This window comes from Nicotiana sylvestris, chromosome 2, assembly GCF_000393655.2.
Source record: "Nicotiana sylvestris chromosome 2, ASM39365v2, whole genome shotgun sequence".
Taxonomy (NCBI): Eukaryota; Viridiplantae; Streptophyta; class Magnoliopsida; order Solanales; family Solanaceae; genus Nicotiana; species Nicotiana sylvestris.
The window spans coordinates 50,795,869-50,822,491 of NC_091058.1; the positions used below are offsets into that span (position 1 = coordinate 50,795,869).

Consider the following 26,623-nt stretch of genomic DNA (forward strand, 5'->3'; position numbering starts at 1 on the left):
TTTGATTAATAATTTGAAAAACTAGTACGTAATAATTAATATTCTCTAAGTAATTAAATTACAGAAGTAGTGTAAAGAACTTTTACCATATCAATCCATATGACTTAAATATATATTCTATATCTTATGTTAATTTTCTTAATTAATAACTATGATTTGTCCATTTTTCATTTAATAACACAATTTCAACTAATTCTGAAAACTTTCTCACCAAAACATGAATGTTTCTCTATTTATAATATATACTTTGCTCTGTTTGTTGTGACAAAACATTGCTCCTGTCTGTCTCCCTTCTCTCTACTGGAAAAGCGCATTAGTACAACGGAACCACATCGTTCACATCGAAAGCTCTTCTCTCCTGCTTCTTCTTCCTCAGTAAACCATGCAATCAATCCAATCTCCATCTTTCCGTCCATCTCCACTCGATCCACTTAAAAAAACCGTCCCCCAATTGACCAATGTTAGGCCATTGAGTCATGCTAAAAGAGTGCCCTTTATTTCAGCTTCAGCCACCACTGTTTCCGCTCCCAAAAGAGAAAAAGACCCAAAGAAAAGGGTTGTTATAACTGGGATGGGCCTTGTTTCTGTGTTCGGTAATGACGTCGATACTTACTATGACAGACTTTTGGCTGGTGAAAGTGGTATTTCGCTCATTGATCGTTTTGATGCTTCTAAGTTCCCCACAAGATTTGGGGGACAAATTCGTGGGTTTACATCAGATGGATATATTGATGGGAAGAATGATAGGAGGCTTGATGATTGTCTTAGGTATGCCATTGTTGCTGGGAAAAAAGCTCTTGAAAATGCAGATCTTGGTGGTGACAGACTTGGAAAGGTTTGGGCTTTTTTCTTTCTTCGGCTTTTTTCTTTCTTGGTTAAATCTGTCACTTAATTTGTTTTTGTTTTTTTCTGTATGATGAATTTGCTGGAATTGGGCTTGCATGATGTGTTTTTGTCTCGTGTTATTTTGTCCATTGCTTTTATTTTAATTTTTGGAAATGTGGAGAATTTAGAAAAATTGTTTGCTGATAGTGTGCTTATTTGGGCTTGCTTGGTTTGTTACTTTGGTATTTTAGCTCGTTTTTTATGCAGTTTATTGCTTTTGTTATTGGGATAGCATGATGTGTTCCTTTGTTATTTTGGTATTTTGGCACGTTTCTTTATGCTCTGGTTTTGTAAGACTTTAACTATAAAGGTAAAAGCTTACATTAACATGAACACAGTAGCATAGCTAAGTGTGTTGAAGGGGGTTCAATTGAATCCTGTTCGCCAGAAAATTACACTGTACAAATTGGATATAAACAAACTTTTCAGTATAAATGTGAATTGTTGAATCCCATTTATAGTTAAGTGTATTCACTCATTGTGCAAGTTTATATCAGTTACCATCCTAGTGGTCCTAAACTGTGTAATAGTCTAACTGAGTCCTTCCAGAGCATTTTGGGAGTTCCAGAAACTGTTCAAACTACTTTCCTTCACAAAACAAATGTTTGATGGTGCATTTGAAAACCATGATGTTAATATTTAGTACAACTCCTTGTTCAGCTTTCATTGTTTTTCTAGATTTATTTCTTTTCTGCAGTAAATGACTTTAGGTTATTTACTTATAATATTTTGCCTGCAGATTGATAAGGAGAGAGCAGGTGTTCTGGTAGGAACAGGAATGGGTGGTCTTACGGTTTTCTCAGATGGCGTCCAAAACCTTATTGAAAAGGGTCACAGGAAAATTACTCCATTTTTTATACCATATGCCATAACAAACATGGGTTCTGCCTTGCTTGGTATTGATCTTGGTTTTATGGGACCAAACTACTCAATCTCAACTGCTTGTGCTACATCCAATTATTGTTTTTATGCCGCCGCCAATCACATTCGCAGAGGTGAAGCTGATTTGATGCTAGCTGGTGGTACTGAAGCTGCCATAATACCTATTGGATTAGGAGGTTTTGTGGCATGTAGAGCTTTGTCTCAAAGGAATGATGATCCACAAACAGCTTCCAGACCATGGGACAAAGAAAGAGATGGCTTTGTTATGGGCGAGGGGGCTGGAGTCTTGGTAAGTTTCTTGCAAGTGATGATCATATTTTGATCATAGGAAGTGCATCTAAGATTTGTATCACCTTTTTTGAGTAAGTTATCCGTGGTCCAGCGTAGTTTGCTTTTTCATAAATTGACTCCAAGCAACTAAATATGCAATAAACTACTATCCATGAATTGCTGGGCTTCTTTCGTTGTGTGGTACTGCATATATTTAGATTAAGCATTGGAGATTATGTTTCTTTTTCATACGATGTACTCACCGTTTGGAAATTCAATGTTAAGACTGAATGACATGCTTGGCAGGTGATGGAAAGTTTGGAGCATGCAATGAAACGAGGAGCGCCAATAATTGCAGAGTATTTGGGTGGTGCAGTTAATTGTGATGCTCATCACATGACTGATCCCCGAGCTGATGGTCTTGGTGTTTCGTCATGTATTCAAAGCAGCCTTGAAGATGCTGGAGTATCACCAGAAGAGGTATTTGCTTCTCTCTCCTATCAGTTGAGGTTATACCCTCATTCTCTACTCAACAGTTAAAGAGAGGGGTAAAAGAAATGCTGGAAAGAGCATACTGCTTTATATGCTTTCCCTAAAAAGTTTGGAAATTTTTCAAAATGACAAAATGTTATGTTGGGGCCACCAGACCTAGGATCCATCATATTTCATAGTTTTGCTTCTCAGAATTCTTCTGTTGTTGGGGAAATGTTACAATGAAGAGAATAATTGTTAACTTGAACGAGATTTTTATCATGGCACATGGGCCTCGTTGCAGGACGTTTTTGTGTGTGTTATTTTTAGGCTGAATTGGAGTAATTGTGGACGAGTTAATCTTCCTTCTTTAATAGTTCAAAAATAACTTCTTGTCGCATCAGAGTCTATTCCATGTCGATTTTCTGCCCAAATACTCTTCCATCCATGTCCTGTTGTCACTTTGAGAACAAATCCTCCCATATGAGGTTTATTCTAAATTCCAGATTCCAAGTAAAGACTACTGCTCTTCGTCTGTGCTAGATAAAAACCTCCCCTATTGAGAGTAAAGGAAAGGTTACTCATCAAGGCATATGTTCACAACGCCGGCGATCAGAAAAATTGGATTCTTTCACCATTAACCACAACACACCTAAAATGCCTGGAGAACTCGTCCTAGATACAAGCCCCTCTATCTTGAGCCATGACACTAACAACTGCTTGAAACTGCAGAGGAATACCGTAAGATGTATCAATTGTTTAGGATCAGCATGCCATCAGCGAAGGGTGTAGCTCTATTGCCCTCATTTTGCTCTAAGAAAATCCAGACTTTCTTGTCCCACACTTTTCTCAAAGCCTTCATGATGAGGATTAAGACGTAGATAATACAGGATTCTTTACCATCTTTCAAAGAAACTGGTAGAACTGCCATAAATGAGAATGGGGAAATTTAAGGTAGATATCATATACAACCTTGTCCATTTTTCTCCTACCATTCTCTTGATGAATTAACAAAGTCCCACATTCACATTCTGGTAGAACCCTAGAATGTCCTTTCGTCTAGTACTGATTGCTATTGGTTAAATTTAAAAGATTGAAAATCCGTAATCCTTTTTAAGACGCTCAAGCAGAAAGGAATGATATTGAGAATTAGTATGGTCGATTCCAACTAATTTGGATTGTAACGGTGTTGTTGTTGTTGTCTATGACAAATCAGCCAAAGGTGAAATTGGCTGTTTACGTTGCAATCCAGAATCTTAGAACCTAGTTTAGGTGGATACTTGAAACATTCAACTTTGATGATGTTAGTCTTTGGGGAGGTGCATAATTGTATTGGGTAGATTTTGCTGATAAGTTATACTTAGTTGGGTTTGGTTACTGAGTTGATCGTCTCTTTTTTCTTCTCAGGTTAACTACATCAATGCTCATGCAACTTCCACCATTGTTGGTGATATAGCCGAGGTAAATGCTATTAAAAAGGTATTCAAGAACACCTCAGGAATCAAAATGAATGCAACCAAGGTAATTTTGTCGACATTGTAATGCACCTCTCCATTTATTGAAATTTATTGGAGTTTTTGCCAGTATGTTCAACTTTCAAGTTTTTTGTTTTCCATTCTTTTCCAGTCTATGATAGGGCATTGCTTGGGTGCTGCTGGTGGTATGGAAGCTATTGCAACAGTTAAAGCTATTACAACCGGCTGGGTGCATCCTTCAATTAACCAATTCGTGCGTTGTTCTATTTCTAAAACTTGGATATGAAATGTTGGTTGTTATGTTCGTTCTTCATTTACAAATCTCTTAACTTTAACGAATATTGCAGAATCCTGAGCCTTCGGTGGAGTTTGATACTGTTCCAAACAAAAAACAGCAGCATGAAGTGAATGTCGGTAAGATACACTTTTAAATTATGACACTGTACTATCTTCTTGAAATAAACAGTTGTCAGGAATAATTGAAACACTTCCAACTTTCCAAATAAATGCTCAAGATTAGCAAAATTATTTATGAAAAGAAGGGACATTTAGTAACATCTATTTCTTTCATATGCAGGAATCTCAAATTCCTTTGGTTTTGGTGGTCACAACTCTGTCGTCGCCTTTTCTGCATTCAAGCCTTAATCCAGCTCACTTCAGCAAAGAGCAATCCTCCTTTTGTGGAGGCATAATATAGAGAATTACTGTGAAACAGAGGCTGCTTCATCTCCTTATGGCTATAAACAAGGCGCGGCGAGAGATGAACAGTTCTGATCCCATCTTCTCTGGAAAATCCGAAAGCTCTTCTTTGTGGCGATAATACCAAAATATCAAGTTGGCGCAGTAGCCTTTATCTTTATTTTGATACTTATGGGCCTCTTGAATTCTCTTTTTCCCTATTTCTTTCTAGAATTTGTTTTTGTGGAATATGGCTTATATTATTTGTTTTCTTTATTATTGATAGGAATTCTCTTGTTAAGATCCTATGAATCGATTAAAACCTCAGATTCATACTAGAACAAAAAAACTTCACCTAAATCAAATGAAGGATTCCGTGAGTAAGAATCCTCGGGAATAAATAGTGGCTTGTAGAACATTCTTACTTTTCGCATGTGCTTTCACTCCTTCAATTAGCTTGGACCTAATCAGTTTTGAATTATGTGAAAGATGTGAGATTTGAAATATGCTATGGTCTTTTATGATTAAGAGCTTTGCTATAGCATCTGATTAATTTTCCATTTGCGCATATTTCTGCTTCGTGGTACCCAGAGACAGGAAAAAGTAATTTTTGTTTTTGCATAGAGATGTTTATAGATTAAAGAAGTCTTCTTAAATAAATTTATAGAAATCAGAATTTTAAGATTCAGACGGCATGTTTCTGAACTGCTTTGATGGAATAAAAGATGAAAAGACACGTCATTTGAGTTTATATAAATTAAAGGTTTTTTAAGAAAATTTCTAAACAAATTCCCTGTCCTGGGAGTTGTATCAGCAGCCATATTCAAGTGGTCTGCAATTTGTATAAGCAGCTATATTGTACTTTCTCCAAGTAATAGCCAGCTTCGCCAAGTAGGTATTGGGGCTATTTTAGGGATTTTTTCCTATCTATACCATATATGAAACCTTATTACTAAAAATGTGCATATTTCCATTATTACCCGTCATGTTTATATTTTTCCTACAAAAGTTATACCATTTATTAAATACCCAATATTAAGAGCTGATTCCTTCCAAATTAGGCGCCTACAAATCTGGGATAAATATTTGAATAACTTATTCCTTCCAAATTAGGCGCCTAAAAATTTGGGACTAAATATTTTTTCATATTCACATCAGATTTGTTTCCTCCTTTTTCTGCAGGCTTCTCTTTCCTCATTTTTCACGTATTTCTGTTTCTCTAAGTATATATCAGTCTTCCCTTTCTAAAGTTCAGGGTCTTTTTGATTTGGTTCTCCTCTTTTTTCTTTTAGGAATGGCTGAGCATATTTAAATATACAAGGCTCTGTTTTCGTCAACTATTCGAAGGGAGGAGCTCTTGTTCTTGACGGGAGTGAGCTGATGCGCTTGGGTCAACAAATTTTCTACAAAAAATCTACAAATAAACTAGTATGTATAAATCAATATTGTTTTAATGGTATCTACAAATTGCTATATTTATACTACAATTAAACTGCAATCTATATTGAAAAAAAATATTGACTACAAAATTTTCTCCTAATCTACAAATTTTCTACAAAAAATCTACAAAGAAACTACAAATCGGTTTACGTATGTATAAAGCAGTATTGTTTTGAAGGGTATCTACAAAATTACTACAATTACACTACAATCTATGTTAAAAAAATGTTGACTACAAAATTTTCTCTTTATCTACAAAATTTCTACAAATAAACTACAAATCAGTTTAAGTATTGTATAAAGTTGTATCGTTTTTAAGGGTATCTACAAAATTACTATATTTATACTATAATTAAACTACACTCTTATGTGAAAAAAAATGTTGACAACAAAATTTGCTCTTCATCTACAAAATTTCTACAAAAAACTACAAATAAACTACAATTGCACCCACACTGTCACACTTATATTGGGTCAGATGTTTGTTAACCTAAGTTTTTTTCTAGTTTGGTCAAGAACTTTGTGTGTCAATGCCGGATAAGTGTGACACTTGAAGAATCTCTACCTTTAAAGAACCTCTAAATTGCCTAAAAAGATAATTTATTTAATATTGAAATAATATAGACAAAATAGATTTGGAGGTTATAGAAGATTCATATGGCTACCCCACAAATTTACAATTGAGAATTGTTGAGTTGATTGATCGATTGAGGAAGTCTTATGTGTCATACATCTACTCTCGATCTCGTAGTTGTTAAAATTCAGAACAATATCTGACAATTACCAGAAATTACAATAATCGAAACAATGGGTTTCATATTGAATCTCTTTGGCTAAAAATCTGATTATATTCAATGGTCTCATCTCTGTATTTTTTTAGAAGAAGAAGGAATGGAGAAGAGAAAGAAATGGGAGGGGGGAAACGACGCTGGTCAGATCTTAGGAATTAAGGGGAGAGAAAAACGTGGGATATATGGATACCTTTAATTAAGGAGTAAAAATTGCCCATTAATTAGACCCTTAATTAAGTATGGTATAATATTGGTAATTTGGTATATGGGTTTATAATTAAATCAAACCTTAAACATTGAGGGTAATAAGGTTTTCTATGTGGTATAGGAAGGTAAAAATCCCTAAATTTTATTAATGAAAGAAATTATTACTGGGGCTCGCGCTAGTGCAGGTAAATCAAACCAATATGAGTGTCTCTTATTCTGGAAAATAAAAGCGAATCTTACCAAATAAGTTTCAACTTTTCAATCTTTAGTCATTAGTTATACACTTATCAAAACTAGCTAAACACATATAAAAATTGAAAAATAAAATACATAAGGTTCATTCTCTCCAAGAATCAAACGCAAGATCCCTTTCCATATTTTTAAGCATGATCAACAACATTAGATACAAGACGGAAAAGAAATTTCATGAATGAGATAGCAAATAAGGTGATGAAATACAAATATATATATATATATATAAAAGATTCCAAAAATCTAAGCAAAAAATGACCTTTTTCAATGAGTATGGTTGAAATTTATTGAAAACATATAGATGAGACTATATAAAATTTGAGGAAGATTGGAGCTGATTTGAATTGTTTTGGTATCAAAATTCGTAGTTAAAATCGAGTTCAAAAAATTCTTCTATGAAACACGTATTAAAAATGTATCACACATGTATCTTACACACAAGTATACATGGATATGCATGTGATACATATTTGATACATATGTGGTACACATTTGATACACACTGTGATACACATATTTTTTTCATGGTCATCTTCTACTTCGAATTTTCAATTCAAACCACCTCAAAACTCCACTAAATCATCCCAAAACTGAGATTCAAGCTCCTTAAGATATACCCTGTCTATTCTAATAACACTCAGTCAAAAGACATAAATTTGACCTTTTTTCTGGCTACAAATAGCTAATTGGCTAATATTAATAATATTTTATGAATAAACCAATTTTTATAATAAACTACTTATAAATGAACATAGCCGGTAGTTTTCCAAAATAAAAAGACAACAAAAATTGTAATGGGATAAGTAGAATTTATTTATTGTAGGTATTGGGTTCAATCTTCTAAAAAATAGTGAGAAGGAATGCTTCCCCTTACACAATGCGTATTAATTGAGACCCAATGCAAGTATCGGAGCCATGGGTTGAAAATGACTGTTATGAAGATGATGTTTTCTAGGCTTAAATTGGATGTGTTGAAAATAACTATAGACTATGGAGAGGTTCTTTTCTAGGCTCAAATTGACAAGCGAAAGGGGCAACGGGGACAAGTTTTGGTTGGAGAGTAGGTGATAGTGGGTCAAAATTTATGAGGTCGGTGCTGATTTTCACAAAATTTAAGAAAAAATATTTTTTTTTAGTTTCCAACCATACACTCACATTGGGTCTCGTCTAAATTTGGATTCGCGCGGGGAAGTCCCACATTGGGGGTAAAGCGCTCCCTAACAAAGGCGACTCCATACCCGAAGACTCGAACCCAAGACCTTTAGTTAAGGATAGAAGTGGCAAACGGGCAGGGTGGGTCGGATATGGTTCGAGTCGAAAACGGGTAATGAAAAAATGGATAAATTACCCGACCTGACCCATATTCAATACGGATAAAAAACGGGTTAAATGGTGGATGATATGGGTAACCACATTATCCATGACCTCTTGCATATGATCACTTTTGGGAGAATTCTTAGTCTCGCTAACTTGAGGAACCCCAATGTTGAGGCTTTGCAAATGTAAAAGTTAGACCAATTAGTTATCCATGTTGGTTGTGTTATCTTCTTGCTGTATTTGTAAATAATAATTCTGGAGAAAAGAAAGTTAGCGTATAAACGTAAATATAAATGAAACAGTAATTAATTCGAGCTCACTGAATTCATAGTGTTTCCTTAAGGAATTTAATACCCTCCTAGTACCCAAAGTTATGGATTATTTCCTCCCAGGATAGAATGAATTACACATTGGTGTAGCGGTACTTCAAATCTTTGTGTTTCAGCAAACACAAAGTTCGGCAGCAAATCACACTTACGGTTGCTTTGTTTGTAATTTAAAACAATGCACAACAAATGAGGAGAACTCAGAAGTCTAATGGAAATTTTGAGAGGAAGGTATGCAATTTATAGCCTATGTTGAGTTCTTAGTGAAGAGGATATCAACGACACTCAAGCTCTCAAATTCGTTTCTGCATTTCCCTTCTCCTAATAGATCTTATTCCATTTTTCTGTTTTGTGTTGTGTGTCCTTGCTCTAACAACTACTGCACATATTTATAGTACAGTCAGCTATTAAGAGAATGACCAGCCACCACTCATGGTAGAGCAATCACTAGGCTGTTATGGAGGAAGCACTTGACATGGTGGAAGGAGCACTTGCTCATGGAGCACTAGGCTGCCAATGGACAATGGAGTATGCACTTGGCCGAACTGGTGGGACACTTGGATTCTATCCATGGATTGGAAAATATTCGTTACAAATACGGATAATATTATATTAATATTCACTATTAACAAATAAATTTGGTCCAAAAAATTAATCAATCAATCGATCATTTGACCAAATCTAAATCTGAAGCCGAAGCCGAAGTCGAAGCCGAAGCTGAAGCCGAGCCGAGCGGCGACGACGACGACGATGGCGTGAGGATTGCCTTCTTCTTAACTCTTTAAGAGCTACAAGAAGAGTAATTGTATATATACCCACCAAAATCTTTTTCCTCTTCCAATATGGGACAATGTTTCAAGAGATGGAAACTTAAAATTTTACTCAAAATTTTCATTTTCCTTCCATTTCCCACTCACCCTCTTTTTAAGACTTTTCCATCTTAAAATCCTCAACAATCCCCCACATGAATGGGGAATGGCTATATCACGGAAGTATGCATGAAAAACTTATGTGATTTGCAAGCAAGGATTAATTGCATATGGATAAGTAGGTTTCTCTTTGAACTTTTCCGTAGTGAACTTATGTCGGATATACTCGGTCAATTAGTAGAATTGATATCTTTGAACCGTCGAACATTAGTGTATACCTAGAAAATCATAAGTCACACAATCAACCCTTAACCGTCTTTGGTTCTCATTGTTGTGTTTGTTTCAGCCATGAACACCGCCTGGATTCATAAGTGCGTAAAGAATTGGCCTTGCAAAATTCTCCTTGAAGCGGCTAACATTTCACACTTACATAGGTGATTCCTAAATGTGTCATCCCGTAGATACACTATTTTATATACCCCGTATCAAATTTAGAAATTATTAAAAAGCCTTAATGTTTTATCCTCGGTATTGAACATTGTCTCATTACGAGAATTGACCAAAATTTTTGTTGACAATGTTGAACCGTCATTAATGACTTTGTTTGATCTCCTTGAACCTATATCTTGGGATCTCCAGTCTTCTAGGTAGAGTTACCTCCACAATAACTTGTTCTCGGTCATAGTCCCATTCCCTTCGATGATTTCTCAACCACCTCTCTAGTTAGGATTTTTGTAAGTGGATCCGACACATTATCACTTGACTTTACACAGTCAATCGTGATAATTCCTCTAGAGAGTAGTTGCCTAACGGTTTTATGTCTTCGTCGTATATGACGAGATTTACCGTTATACATAACGCTTCCAGCTCTTCCAATTGTCGCTTGGCTATCGCAATGTATGTATATTGGTGCCAACGGTTTGGGCCAAAATGGAATATCTTCCAAGAAATTCCGGAGCCATTCAGCTTCTTCACCGGCTTTATCTAAGGCTATGAACTCAACCTCCATTGTAGAGCGGGCAATACAAGTTTGATTGGACGACTTCCAAGATACCGCTCCTCCACCAATAGTAAATACATATCCACTTGTGAACTTCAAATCAGTTGAACCGATGATCCAATTTGCATCACAATATCCTTCAATCACTGCAGGATATTTACTGTAGTGCAAATCAAAGTTTTGGGTATGTTCTAAATATCCCAAAACTCGTTTCATTGCCATCCAATGAGATTGACCTGGATTGCTCGTGTATCGACTCAGTTTACTTATAGCACAAGCTATATTTAGTCGTGTACAATTCATAATGTATATTAAGCATCCCAACACACGAGCATAATCCAATTGTGATATAATTTAGCCTTTGTTCTTTGCTAATGCAAGATTCACGTCAATTGGAGTCTTTGCAGCTTTAAACCCTAAGTGCTTAAATTTTTCAAGTATTGTCTTAATATAATGAGATTGTGACAATGCCAGACCTTGAGGAGTCTTTTGGATCTTAATCCCCAAAATTAAATCCGCAACTCCCAAGTCCTTCATATCAAACTTGCTAGTTAGCATATGATTAGTCACATTTATGTTGGCAATGTCATTACTCATTATCAGCATATCATCCACATATAGGCAAACAATGACTATGTGATTTGGAACTTTTTAAATGTACACACATTTATCACATTCACTTATCTTAAAACCATTTGACAACATTGTTTGGTCAAATTTCGCATGCCATTGTTTGGGTGCTTGCTTTAGTCCGTATAAAGACTTAACAAGTCTACATACCTTCTTTTCTTTACCTGGAACCACAACCCCTTCAGGTTGTTCCATGTAGTTTTCTTCCTCCAAATCTCCATTTAAGAAGGCTGTCTTTACGTCTATTTGATGAATTTCAAGACCATAGATTGCAGCTAAAGCTACTAGCATTCGTATGGACGTAATTCTCGTCACTGGAGAATATGTATCAAAGTAGTCAAGACCTTCTCGTTGTCTATACCCTTTGACAATAAGTCTTGCCTTAAATTTATCAATAGTGCCATCATCTTTCATTTTTCTTTTAAAAATCCATTTACAACCCAACGGTTTATTTCCAGGAGGAAGATCAACCAATTCTCATGTATGGTTGTTCAATATGGATTCTATTTCACTATTGACTGCCTCTTTCCAGAACAATAATTCTGAAGAAGACATAACTTCTTTAAATGTTTGAGGCTCATTTTTCAATAAGAAAGTCACAAAATATGGTCCAAACGAAGTAGACGTTCTTTGACGTTTACTACGTCTTGGATCCTCCTAATTAAATGTACTTTCTTTTGTTTCTTCCCGAGGTCGTTTAAATCTTTCACCAATCGACTCGCATTCCTTTTTATACGGATATATATTTTCAAAAAACTCAGCATTATCTGATTCTATAACCGTATGATTATGAATATCGGGATTTTCTGATTCATGAACCAGAAATCGATATGCTTTACTATTGGTCGCATATCCTATGAAAACACAATCAATTGTTTTCGGTCCTATTTTTACTCTTTTGGGTTTAGGAACTTGCACTTTTACCAAACACCCCCACACTTTTAAATAATTCAAGTTGGGCTTCCTTCCTTTCCATTTTTCATATAGAATGGATTGTGTTTTGCTACGGGGTACTCGATTTAGTATCCGGTTAGCCGTAAGATCGGCTTCCCCCCCAAGTTTGGTGATAAACCAGAACTTATCAACAATACGTTCATCATATCCTTTAATGAACGATTCTTTCTTTCTGCAATCCCATTTGATTGGGGCATGTAAGGGGCTGTTGTTTGATGAATAATTCCATATTCTAGACATATTTATTCAAAAGGAGATTCATATTCACCACCCCTATCACTTCTTATCATTTTGACTTTCTTGTTAAGTTGTGTTTCAACTTCATTTTTGTATTGCCTGAATGCGTCTATTGCCTCGTCTTTACTATTAAGTAAGTAAACATAGCAATATCAAGTACTGGCGTCAATAAAAGTTATGAAATACTTCTTTCCACAGCGAGATGATATTGACTTCATGTCATAAATATCTGTATGAATTAAATCTAAAGGATTTGAATTTCTTTCAACCCACTTATAAGGATGTTTAACATGCTTAGATTCCACACATATTTAACATTTTGATTTTTCGCATTCAAACTTAGGCAATACTTCAAAGTTAATCATTTTCCGCAAGGTTTTTATAATTGACATGACCCAAACGTACATGCCGTAAATTATTTGACTCAAGTAAGTAAGAAGAAGCTAAAATTTTATTATTATTTTCGATAACTATTACATTCAGCTTGAAAAGGCCCTCAATAAGGTAACCTTTTCCTACAAACATTTCATTATTACTTATCACCACCTTGTCGGATACAAAAACGCACTTGAAACCATGCTTTACAAAAAGTTCAATAGAGACTAAGTCCTTCCTAATCTTGGGAACATGAAGGACGTTGTTCAAAGTCATGACGTTGCCAGAAGTCATCTTGAGAAATATCTTCCCATATCCTTCAATTTTTGCTGTAGCAGCATTTCTCATAGAAAACGTCTCTTCGGGTCCAGTAGAAGCATATATAAAAAATGCTTCCCTCACAGCACAAACATGGAGAGTGGCTCCAGAATCAATCCACCACTCCTTAGGATTTCCTACCAAGTTGCATTCAGAAAGCATAACACACAAGTCATCAATATCTTCGTGCTTTTCAACCATGTTTGCTTGACCCTTCTTCTTGTCTTTCTTTGGAGCACAACACTCTACAGATATGTGTCCAACTTTTTCACAGTTGTAGCAATTTCCATTGAACCGCTTCTTGTTTGGGTTATTTCTTGGCCCAGAAGCTTGCTTCCTCTTTCTCTTAATTTGAGAAGTAGCCTCAACAATATTTGCTCCCATTATTGTTGAGTTTTCACGACCTTTCTTTTCAGCTGCTTTGTTGTCCTCTTCGATTCTCAACCGAACAATGAGATCTTCAAGGGACATCTCCTTTCGTTTGTGTTTCAAGTAGTTCTTGAAATCCTTCCACAAAGGAGACAACTTTTCAATAATTACTACAACTTGGAATGCTTCATTGATGACAAGACCTTCAATGAAAATTCCGTTAGTAAAAATTTTTACTTTCAACATCAGTATTCATTTTATATATACTTTCAGCAAGTAGAACATGAATAATCACTTGCAATTCCTGGACTTGGGTAATAAAAGACTTGATATCTACCATTTTATAGTCCAAAAATTTTGCGGCAACGAATTTCTTCATCCCGGCATCTTCGGTTTTGTATTTCGTTTCAAGCGCAGTCCACAGTTCTTTTGACGTCTCCAAATTACTGTAGACGTTATACAGATTATCCTCCAGTCGGCTAAGAATATAATTCTTGCACAAGAAGTCAGAATACTTCCAAGCCTCAATCACGAGAAAACGTTCATTATCTGGAGTTTCATCGGGCAGATCAGGAACATCTTCCTTGATGAACTTCTGTAGACATAACGTAGTCAAGTAGAAGAACATCTTCCGCTGCCAGCGCTTGAGATCAATCCCGGAAAATTTTCCGGTTTTTTCTGCCGGTGCCAACGCCGGTGTTCAGCTTGTCGATGTGTTGGCAGTCATCATCGGAACAGCTCGGTTTCCGTTGTCATTTGCCATTTTTCCTAAAAAAGAATGACACAAACAAACGTTTAAACTTGGAGAAAAAAAATCACGTAGATTTTAATCTTCAACAAACCGCCATGAAAGATTTAAAACTGGAGTAAAAATCACATAGATTTTAATCTCCAACAAAACGCCACAAAGGCTTTAATCTCCAAAATGGGAGTAGACGAAACCACAAAGGTTTTAGTCTTCAAAACTGTAAGTTCTCCAACAAATACAAAAATAAATTAAATTCCTTAAGCATGTTGGTTGTGGTATCTTCTTGCTGTATTTGTAAATAATGATTCCGGAGAAAAGAAAGTTAGCGTATAAACGTAAATATAAACGAAACAGTAATTAGTTCGAGCCACTGAATTCACAGTGTTTCCTTAAGGAATTTAATACCCTCCTAGTACCCAAGGTTATGGATTATTTCCTCCCAGGATAGAACGAATTACACACTGGTGTAGCGGTACTTCAAATCCCAGTGTTTCAGCAAACACAAAGTTCGGCAGCAAATCACACTTACGGTTGCTTTGTTTGTAGTTTAAAACAATGCACAACAAAGGAGGAGAACTCAGAAGTCGAATGAAAATTCTGAGAGGAAGGTATGCAATTTATAGCCGATGTTGAGTTCTTACTGAAGAGGATATCAACGACACCCAAACTCTCAAATCCGTTTCTGCCTGTGCCTTCTCCTAACAACTCTTATTCCGTTTTTTTGTTTTGTGTTGTGTGTCCTTGCTCTAACAGCTACTGCACATATTTATAGTGCACGACGCGAGACTTGCCTTCTTCTTAACTCTTTAAGAGCTACAAGAAGAGCAATTGTATATATACCTACCAAAATCCTTTTCCTCTTCCAATATGTGACAATGTTTCAAGAGAGGAAAACTTAAAATTTTACTCAAAAATTTCATTTTCCCTCCATTTCCCATTCACTCTCTTTTTAAGACTTTTCCATCTTAAAATCTTCAACAATCCATTGGTTACCCATTGATTATCCATTTTCTAAATAGATAATATGGTTCTTATCCATATTTGACCCGTTTTTAAAAAGTTCATTATCCAACCCATTTTTTAGTTGATAATATGGGTAGTTAACTGTTTTTTTAAACCATTTTGCCACCCCTAATTAAGGATGAATAAGTACTTACTATTCCATAACAACCCTTATTGAATTAACTAGCACATATACAAGAAGGTATAAAAGTGTGACAACATACAAAATGGTGCCATTAGATATTCATTTTGATCTTTTGAAATTAGTGAACTATGCAAAAAAATCATTTAATATAGGTGATTTAAAATAATAAGTACATAGGAAAAAGTAAGACAGACAAAACTGAAAGAGAAAAAGGAGAAAAATCTGCAACATGAATAAGGGGAATTGAGTGATCTTTTAGTCGAGCTCTTATATGTTATCTTTAAAAAATTTAAAATGATATCTTTCTCGTTCTAAAAAGAAACGATATGCAAATCTAGTTTTTGGTAAATCAATCACAAGTTAACAATTTGTGATGTTATCATAAACTACATAGAGATAAACAAAAATCAAAATAATTTAATTTAAAATATCTTAGAGGATGTTTCATTTCTAAATAATATTTAAAATAATAACATCTTTTTTCTGGACGGATAAAGTAAGAAAAAGAAAAATAAGAACAAGAAACATAAGGCGGATAGAATGACGTGTCTCCCTCCTCGTGTCGAAATGCCCTCCTCCTTCCCGCCAACCTCAACCCTTCATTTCCCGCCAAATTCCGAACCCTAACTCCAAAATAAGACGCAAACCCCCCCAAATCTCAACTTTCACAACTCTCTCTCTTTCTCTCCCTCCCCCCCCCTCTCTTCGCGCACACGGTTTCAGTCTCTCTCAGTCAGCCATGGATCTAAGTGATGAAGTCAGGGCATCGCACAAGCGAACTTTCCTCAAATTCTTTGAACAAACTGTAAGATTTTCTCCATAACCTTTTTTATATTTCTTTCTCCACATTATTTCTGTTTGATATAGTTTGTGTAATTTGACGGATTGTGAGTTGTATTATTTTTTTTGCGTTATATATGCGATTGCTGATTCACTTTTTGCAGGAGTTGGACACGGAGCTGAAGAAGGATTTTGACTCAATGATCAACAATAATAGGCGTCGTGTCATTTTGGACCTCTCTGATTTCTACAATGACAGAGAAGGCTCTGATTTGGCTCGCAGGTTTCCTCTTTTTCATGAATTTCAGTGATGTGATTTGGCTCGTATAATTTGAAGAAAAAAATAAAAATTAAATACTGATTTTTGGTTGGCGTTTTGAAAATGAACTACTACCTAGGCTTGATGTTTTGGTTTTTCCAGTTTCTTAGCTTGCATGATCAACTTGAGGGAAAAAATGCTGGAAAAGAACAAGATTTTCAATGATATTTTTGTTTGTTGGAGTATTTGAAGTACTAGCTAGGGTTGTTGACATTAGTTTCCAGTTTGTCAATTTTTTCTTTTTCTTGAATTGTGTAGGCTTCTTCAGAATCCAAGTGAATATATGCAACCATTGGTTGATTCTTTAACGGATATGATCCGGACCCATAATCCCAAGTACCTTAAAGAAGGAGAGCAAGTGTTGGTTGGGTTTACTGGTCCATTTGTTTCGAGGAGAGTGACCCCAAGAGAGCTTTTGTCCCGTTTCATTGGTTCCATGGTCTGCGTTGAAGGAATTGTTACCAAGTGTATGACTTTTCAATCTGTTTATAGTGCTCATTTCTAGCTCATATATGTTTTGACTTTGTGGTGTTATGTCAGTGTAAAGTGTATATTTTGAATTATTAGTATGTACTATGGTATCAACAATTTAGCCAATGAAGTAGTTTGTTTTTAATTGATGTCGTTAATGAATCAGTAGGAAGGACTAATAATTCCTGAGTCATTCCGTATTGCAAGTTTTGATGATTTAGGGTCTATGGTGAAAACATTGATGAATACTTTCCAAAAAAGTGCCTTTTTAATGGTAAAAACAATGAAAAGAGAGAACTATTTAACTGGTGTGCTAGTTGTTTTATATTATGCCACAAAGGTTTAGGTATGATGATACAGCTGATATGTGTTTCACAGCTGCATGTTGGTGGTGATTTTCCATTTGGAATGACCTTTAAAACATATCCATGTCCATCCGACAGGAGGAGACATGTATATGTCTAGTGATTGAAGTTAAGGTGATTTAGTAGTTGCCCCCTTGTAGGGGGTCATGCTATATCAGTAGCAGTTGCTTGTGAACGCACAAGAACACTGACCTTTCTAGGACTATAGTTCTACTATAAGAGGGTTCAACTTATTAAGCAAGAGCTATAATTGAGTCCTAACTCCTAAGTAGCTGGACTGGACAAGAGATATCCATTTTATCCATTTTTACTGGTGATTTCAGTGTTCCTTATTTTCAGAAAAATGTTTTTAGAAGCATTTTGGATCTTTGTTAGTTTCAGTAACTAGTGTGCAGTTTGCTGGTTGAAACTGGAAAATGATTGGCTAGCTGTCTTCTAGCGAGACAAGAAACAAAAGTTGCTTATGGACTATCCCTTTTGGTAGAGATTTCTTTTGATCCACAATGCTTTTCATGCTTTATACTCCAATTTCTCGAATCATGGACATCAAGTTGTTGTATGAATGTGTTGTCTTCTGTTGCTCTGTTTCCTTATTAGCATCAATTTTCCTCTTGATATCTCCTCCTTATATCTGCAATATGAAGTATGCATGAATATTAAAACACATGTAGTTTTCATTATTTCTTGTTGTTTATAACTGAAGTGTATCACTATTTTTTATCACTCTCTTTCATTATCAGCATCATATCTATTCTGCATTGGCTTTTCCATCTTATATTTGCAATGAAACATTTACATGTATTACTAAAAGGAGAGACACAAGTTACATCACAGACTTCACCTGTCATCAACGAAATTATTGAGCTATAAACATTGTCTGTAATTTGTTGAGTTATAAATTACTTGTTTTATATTGAGTCCTTAGCTTTGAGGCTACTTACTAATTGACTATTTTAGTTAACTTTATTGATGAAAACTCCTACTTTCAACATCTAATAGGTTCTCTTGTGAGGCCAAAGGTAGTAAAGAGTGTCCACTTTTGCCCGACAACTGATAAATTCATGGCCCGTGAATACAGAGATATCACGTCAAATGTTGGTCTGCCAACTGGTTCCGTGTACCCGACACGGGTAATAATAAATTGATTTTCTGTGTAGTTTTGTTTTTATTTTTTATTTAGCAAAAAGAAATTTTACAAGAATGATCATGTTGTAGGATGATAATGGAAATTTGCTAGTTACAGAATATGGGCTATGCACATATAAAGATCACCAAACTTTATCAATGCAAGAGGTTCCTGAAAATTCTGCTCCTGGTCAACTTCCTCGAACAGTGGATATAGTTGTGGAGGATGATCTTGTTGATTCATGCAAGCCTGGAGACCGTGTAGCAGTTGTTGGGGTATACAAAGCTCTTCCTAGTAAAAGCCAAGGAAGCATGAATGGGGTATTCAGGTAGTGTGTTTAAAGTAAATTACTACCCTTAGAGTAGTTAACCACTGTTTTCTGTATTTAATCCTGTCCACCAATTTTGTTGTGCAGAACAATCCTCATAGCTAACAATGTGTCTCTCCTTAACAAGTCAGCAAATGCGCCAAACTACACAGAGAAAGTCCTGAAAGACATCAAGAATATATGTGGTAGAGATGATACTTTTGACCTGCTTGCTAATTCACTGGCTCCGTCAATTTATGGGCATTTGTGGATAAAGAAAGCAGTAGTTCTGCTCATGCTTGGTGGGATTGAAAAGAACTTGAAAAATGGAACTCATTTAAGAGGGTAAGATGAGCTCTTTGGCCTTATGTTAGCGTCCTTTTGCTGTCCTTAGCCCCATTGCTAGCATTACTGCTTGACCATGTGAATCCAGCCTTTTCTTTTCAGTTGCTTCAGACAACTATAGTAGAACTTTTTGATGTACAGTACTTCTCCATATGAGATTGATTCTTGAGTCCTCACAGCAACCATTTTTACTGTATTTAGTGATATAAACATGATGATGGTTGGTGATCCATCTGTTGCTAAGTCTCAGCTGCTGAGAGCAATTATGAATATTGCTCCATTAGCAATATCTACTACTGGTCGTGGTTCTTCTGGAGTTGGTTTGACAGCTGCAGTTACTTCTGATCAAGAAACAGGTAAATCTTTTTCAAAAGCAGGATTTGCATTGTATGTAGAGTAAACTGACAAATATGTACTTGGAAACAGGAGAAAGAAGACTAGAAGCTGGTGCCATGGTACTTGCTGACAGAGGTGTTGTTTGCATTGATGAGTTCGATAAAATGAATGATCAAGATCGAGTTGCTATACATGAAGTTATGGAACAGCAGACTGTAACAATTGCTAAAGCAGGAATCCATGCATCATTGAATGCTCGATGCAGTGTAGTTGCAGCTGCAAATCCCATTTATGGATCTGTAAGTTGTTCAAAACACGTCCACCTATGTGTAATATCCTTAAGATACGTGTCATTAACTTTTCTATACCATCTTGGTTCTTGTCAGTATGACCGATCATTAACTCCAACGAAGAACATCGGACTCCCAGACTCTCTACTCTCTCGTTTTGATTTGTTGTTTATTGTTCTGGATCAAATGGATCCTGGGGTTGATCGTCAAATTTCTGAGCATGTTTTGCGCATGCATCAGTATCGTACAATAGATGGAGGTAGGTTTGCAGAGAAGTTTGAAAATCTCCATGCGTTGCCTTCTCTTTTTTGCTTATGAATGAAGCCAACTATTTCACCTTTTAGGTAGCTCGACATTAGATGACAATTCAAGATATGAAGAGCAAAATGACAAGGATGAAATACCTGTCTATGTGAAGCATAATCGGACGCTACATGGTAATTCAAGTCGGCGTAAAAAGGATACGCTGACCATCCAGTTTCTTAAGACATACATTCATTATGCAAAAAACAGGATCCACCCTGAATTGACTGATGAGGTAATTAGCTTAATTTACGCAATTTGATGATACCACCTTTGCTTTCCCTTGCAAAATCAACTTTTTCTTTATTCCTTTGGAATTTAAAATTTGAAATCCCTCTTTAAGAATAAGGCTTTAAATAAACCTTAGGCATATTGTAGTTTCATCTCACATGAACCTTGATTGATGTACTGCTCCCATTCTGATATTTATGATAACCATTTGTAGGCATCTGATCACATAGCTACTGCTTATGCAGAGCTTAGGAGTGCCAGTACAAATGCCCAGGTTTGTGTTTGATGTCTGAATATCCAGATAATTATCTTGTTACGGGTTTTCTGTGATGTAATTGATTTGCCTGAATTTCCAATAGACTGGGGGAGGAACACTTCCAATTACTGCCAGAACTTTGGAAACAATTATTCGGCTCTCAACTGCCCATGCCAAGCTGAAGTTGAGAAGACAGGTGTGAATCTTCTTTGATTATAATTCATATGGTAGGAAGATGAACTAAACCATATATAACTTCTTAGGACTGTAGTTTCACCGAGTATGTTCTGCTTTCTCATTCTTGGCGTGGTTATCTTCACTGAATGGATTTTCTTTTGCTACAAAATTTCTTTCAATTCCTTTTCTGGTAGGTTTTGAAGTCTGATGTTGATGCTGCTCTTCAAGTTCTACATTTTGCCATATATCATCAAGAACTGACTGAGATGGAGGAACGTGAGCAAGAAAGAGAAAAGGAATTGGAGAAAAAGCGTAGAGCTGACCATGATGCTGGTAATAATGGTTCAGCTCGTAAACGCAGAGCTGAGCATGATGCTGGTACTGAATCAGCTGATCATGAAGCCGACGGAGTTGGGTGAGTTACTGAATGAATATACTTGCTTCAGCTATTATCACCATTTTTGAGTCTTAGGGGTATCTTGTTTATCTGCTACAGGTATGTTAGTTTTTCGGTAAGTGGTTTTCTAATAACTGCTAAGTTGTCATCAACTAAATAATAGTAGGTGATTGCAACTTCCTCACATTTCATTCCTTTGATGATCTATCTATATGATGTTATTCATATTTCATTCCTTTGATGATCTATCTATATGGTTTTTTTCTTGTCTATTACGATATTTATCCTTCTAATGTCTATGTCTCTAAAGTTTTCTTTTGCATTCTTCTTGGAAAAGTGGCAGTGAAGCAATGGAAACCGATGATCCTTCAGCAGATGAAATCAGCATATCTCCTGAGAGGTGAGTGATTAACTAATTGATCATTGAATGCATTTTCTTATACTCCATGATTGATGTTGATTATGGAATCTAACATCTCTAAATTTGCTTGCAGATTGCAAGCATTCAGTGCAGTGCTTGGTAGGCACAGGAGCTCACAACATGTCGAACAAATTTCAGTTGCTGATGTAGAGAGTGTTGTCAACAATGGGGCGCCTGTACCTTACTCAAAGGTGGAGATAGAGAAACTATTACAGGTATGCGAGTTCTTTAATTACAATGTCTTTGATGTCCAAGTTTCAAACGTTTGTGAAGATTACCTATTTTTTTCACAAGTAGCCAACACTGAAATGTCTATTGATTTTATTTTTGACATATTGCACTTGGATAACTTAGTTTTTGAAGGTTAAAGAACTAATAGTGGAACTCTAATGTGCAGATGATGCAAGAGAAAGGCCAATTGTGGATACATAGTGACACCAATGTTGTTTACTTTATGTAAGCAGTCTAATTGGAGCTTCAACAGCAGTCGTCCTTTCTGATGGATGGTCCAAGCCTAACTATATGAGGGATGCGTTCCGTTGTTATACCAAAACTTTTCTTATGTTTTTGATATTGTGGTACTCCTCTCTTTATCCCCACTTTGACATTCAGATGTAGATCTGATGAAGCATTTGAATCTTATATTTCCCCTTTAGGAAACCATGCTCATTTGTTATGACCACCATTTACTTAGCTTTAACCAGAAGTTGTTTCCTCAATTGAAAATTTGCATATCACGTGAGTGTATATATACCTCGTTAGGAGGCATTGCCTCATCTAGGCCTAAATCCACATGAACTTCTCTAATAAATAAGCCTTGTTTTTTCTTGAAGTCTGACAGTTAAGCCTCTAATCAAAAAGGTTAAAAGAAACCTGATGCAACGACAAATAAAAGCAGAAAACATTGGAGAAAATGAAGACAACTTGTGTCAACGTTTAGCACTTGAGCTATTCTTTAAAATCATGATCGGCTTTCACTTGTTCCACTCAAGCGTGCATTAAAGTTTTTCCATAATAATCGTTCAAAGAAGTTGGTCAATTCCAAATATTACAAGTTTCGCTTTGTATATATGTCTGATCACACGAAACTCCAAACGAATGTAATTATTATCCCTAGCTTGGTGATAAGTGATACGGAGTAACAGTGTTTAATTGAATTTTTAATTCTGGTATAAGCAATTTCAGGATTATTTACCACTACAATATTTTTCTTATGCCATACAACCCCCCCGCCCAAATCCTTTAAAAACACTCATGTCAAAACTGGAAATAAAAGTTTATTTAGTGTAAAATCAAACATAATTTTTTATATTATATTCTTGTATGTTATTTTAGATCAATGATCAAACATTTACGAATAAGAATATACTCACTACATAATTTTATCATTATTTAATCTCTGTATTATGACCCTTCAATAATAATCTCAACATAAGTTGCGCACAAACCTAACGATTCTAAATAATATATACAAACAGTAAAGATGAAATAAGATATAATGAAAATAACTTTTTGGACTTCCATTAAATATTATACGATAAAAATCTATCACAAAATTATGACTAATAGGTATCTTTTCCATTTAATAAAGAAAAGGGAAAATCGTCAAATATATCCCTCTATTTTGATATATTGTTCATATTTACCATTCATTATACTATTGAGTCAAATCTACCCTCGTCTTTAGCAAAGCTTTTAAATTTGAGCAAAATTCATTTATAGCCCATCGGCCTAAACATATATCATCCAGTAGCCCAAAAATTACAATATGCATTTTATAGCCCAAAAGTAATTCTAGTGGCTAGCCTAAAAGTAGTTAACTAAGAGGCTCAGATCTGCAAAGACAGATCGCAGAAAGAGAGGCGACCACACCATGGCTGCAAAGACAAACCTCACTGCCCGTCCTCGTAGATGATCCGTCGCTTCAATCACCGCTATCATCGACTGTTTCAACCTATCAATTATAGTTTCCAATTTCGAAGCTTTCCCATCAACAAGCAAAGAAACGTTCTGGTGTTAATTATGCTAATTTACCTTCTCGTCTCTTTTAATCTCTGATTTTAGCTTCTTCAATTTTCCCCCTTGCTCTGGTGTTAATTCTTGGCCTATTGAGTAATTAATTGTAGGAAAGAGCTTAGAAGGTTTAAAACCAGCCATTGATTTGTGAATACCTTAGGAAAGAGCTGGGATTTTTCCATGTTCGAATACTATGAAAACTTCCCTTTTCCATCTTCTTTTTCTTTGAAGAAGTTGGTTTTGCTCTTGCCAAACACAACATTTCAATATTTACAAGAGTTGGGTTGTTTCTTCCCTTTCCTTTCCTTTTCGTCATTATTGTTGCTCCGATCTTTTTTTTTCCAGCAGACGTACTAATAGGGTTAGAAGAGTGTCCTATTTATATGCTAATGGTATCACGATTTTGGTGCTTTTTCATCCCTCAATACTCCTTCCAGATTAAGATTATATTAGTAAAATTGCACTATGTAAAAAGGATACACAAAAGCGCTCGGGATAGATTTATGATATATTATGGATACATTGCAAGATACACGATACACTTTATATACAAATTTTATGCAATCTATATACAAAATAGACTGTCACTATATAAAAAATATACTAAAATAGACTGTCACTCTACAATTTATATACAATAGACTGTCACCATACAAAATATATATAAAATAGACTGTCACTATATAAAAATATACTAAATAGACTGTCACTATACAATTTATATACACTAGATTGTCATTATACAAAATAGATTGTCATTGTACAAAATATATACTAAATATACTGTCACTATACAAAATAGACTGTCACTATACAAAAATATACAAAATAGACTGTCTCTATATAAAAAATATACAAAATAGACATTTCGGGCTATTAGATGTAATATGTTTGGTCCGAATGGCCATTTCATGCAAGTGAGGAAAAAATGGCTATTAAAATTTTGAGGGGCTATAGAGGGTAGTTTTCTCTTTAAATTTATCCTCTAACCCAACGGAAAGCCCAAATCCCAATTTTTTCTATTTACTACAATTTTATCTCACAAATTACTTATCTCCTACGTGTGCTCTACCAGAGAAGAAAATATCCTCGACAAGTTGATTTATTGTTCCACTTGATTATATAAAGCAGGAAGACTTTCCAAATTCGCCACCTCCGGGCATGAGAACACTAATAAATATTTCTTTGAAAGGATGTTCTGAAGCTGGACATAAATTTAAAAAGATCATTTAATTTAGAATTTCTCAGACAATACTAAAGAATTATATGTCACAAATTTTATGCAGAAGTGCTTGCGCCAACAAAATTTGCATCAAATGATGCGCCAAATTCAAATCTGAAAGGGAATGCATTTACATAGATACCTACGGCCTTGTTATGCATGTAGTCCATAAAAAATAGTAAATATTAGTAACAACTTAATAAGCTAATTGTAACGATCCGGCCGGTCATTTTGAGAGTTATAGCCCTGATCGCCTGTTAATTGCTTCCCCCATATCTATTTCTTCTATTATGACTTGCCGTGAGGTTTTGTTTTGTTTTTAGAGTGTTTTGGAACACTTAGTCCCTAAACGGAGGCTTAAGTATTAGATTTTGGACCGTAGTCGGAACAGTGTGAATATGACTTCGGAATGGAGTTCTGTTGATTCCGCTAGCTCCGTTGGGTGATTTTGAATTTAGGGGCGTGTCCGAATTGTGTTTCGGAAGTTCGTAGCTCATTTAGGCTTGAAATGGCGAAAATCGTATTTTCGGAGATTTGAACCGGTAGTGGAATTTTTTATATCAGGGTTGAAATTCGATTCCGGAAGTTGGAGTAGGTCAATAATGTTAAATATGACATGTGTGAAAAATTTGAGTTCATTCGGACGTGGTTTGATCGATTTCGGTATCGGTTGTAGAATTTTGAAATTTTAAGTTCTTTAAGTTTGAATTGGAGGGCGATTCGTGATTTTAGCATTTTTTGATGTGATTTGAGGGCTCAACTAACTTCGTATGGTGTTTTAGAATTGGTTGGTATGTTTGGTTGAGGTCTCGGGGGGCTCGGATGTGTTTCGGATACCCAACAGATCGATTTTTGGACTTAGGAGGTTGTTGAAGTTTTCCGATGTCGCAGTTCTCGTTTCCTTATATGCGATCGCGTGGGGTGATCCACGATAGTGTAAGCTAGTTGGGCGAGAGGATGGATTTGTTCTTTGCGTTCGCAGACATGAGCATGCGAACGCGTGGTGGTGTGAGGTGGTGCTTCGCGAACGCATAGCCAAGGTCGCGTTCGCATAGTGTTAAGTGTACCAAGCTGCCACGTACTTTGCTCATCACGAACGCCTCGGGTTGTTCGCCATCGCGTAAATATGAGAGTCAGAGCATCGCGTTCGCGTGGAGTTTTATGCATTCGAGTAAAGTTATCTTTTGGTGCATCAAAGTTGAGTTTCGCAATCGCGGGGCTATTTCCGCGATCGCGATTAAGGAATCACTGGGCAGTATTAAAGATTAAAAAACGAGGGTTTTAAGTTCATATCACAAAACTGAATTGGGAGCTTGGTAGAAGGCGATTTTTTGGAGAGATTTTTGCGTGGGTGTTTGGGGTAAGTGATTCCTATATAATTTTGGTCAAATTTCATGATTATGTCTTTAATTTCACCATTAATTAGTGATTTGGGGTGAATAATTGGGAAATATTTTAGAAAAGTTCTTAGGCCGAATTTTGGAGTTTTGATCGAAATTTTGGTATCGGATTTGAGTAAATTTGGTATGGTTAGACTCGTGAGTGAGTGTGTGTTCATAATTTGTGACTTTTACCGGATTCCGAGACGTGGGCCTGGGGGAGGCTTTTTGAGTGATTTTT

General features: G+C 35.7%; 2 protein-coding genes across 3 annotated transcripts; both read left to right on the plus strand.

Annotated features, from left to right (window-relative positions):
- The first annotated feature begins 209 nt into the window (after window positions 1–209).
- On the plus strand, window positions 210–5,077 carry LOC104246986 (3-oxoacyl-[acyl-carrier-protein] synthase I, chloroplastic). Its single transcript, XM_009802908.2, has 7 exons — window positions 210–835; window positions 1,625–2,056; window positions 2,344–2,517; window positions 3,916–4,029; window positions 4,135–4,236; window positions 4,331–4,397; window positions 4,561–5,077. Exons 1-7 carry the CDS (start codon window positions 383–385, stop codon window positions 4,626–4,628), a joined length of 1,410 nt encoding a protein of 469 aa, XP_009801210.1. The 5' UTR covers window positions 210–382; the 3' UTR covers window positions 4,629–5,077.
- An 11,197-nt stretch (window positions 5,078–16,274) lies between these two features.
- Window positions 16,275–22,484, plus strand: LOC104246985 (DNA replication licensing factor MCM3 homolog 2). Of its 2 annotated transcripts, none has more exons than XM_009802907.2 (16): window positions 16,275–16,446; window positions 16,586–16,704; window positions 16,999–17,207; window positions 18,576–18,706; window positions 18,792–19,030; window positions 19,118–19,354; window positions 19,556–19,710; window positions 19,781–19,989; window positions 20,077–20,239; window positions 20,325–20,518; window positions 20,729–20,788; window positions 20,874–20,966; window positions 21,142–21,362; window positions 21,688–21,744; window positions 21,839–21,980; window positions 22,163–22,484. In XM_009802907.2, exons 1-16 carry the CDS (start codon window positions 16,381–16,383, stop codon window positions 22,223–22,225), a joined length of 2,358 nt encoding a protein of 785 aa, XP_009801209.1. In that variant the 5' UTR covers window positions 16,275–16,380; the 3' UTR covers window positions 22,226–22,484. The 2 variants fall into 2 exon arrangements, with proteins under 2 accessions (XP_009801209.1, XP_009801208.1); XM_009802906.2 differs by having other exon boundaries at window positions 16,276–16,446; window positions 21,682–21,744.
- The last annotated feature ends 4,139 nt before the right edge of the window (window positions 22,485–26,623 follow it).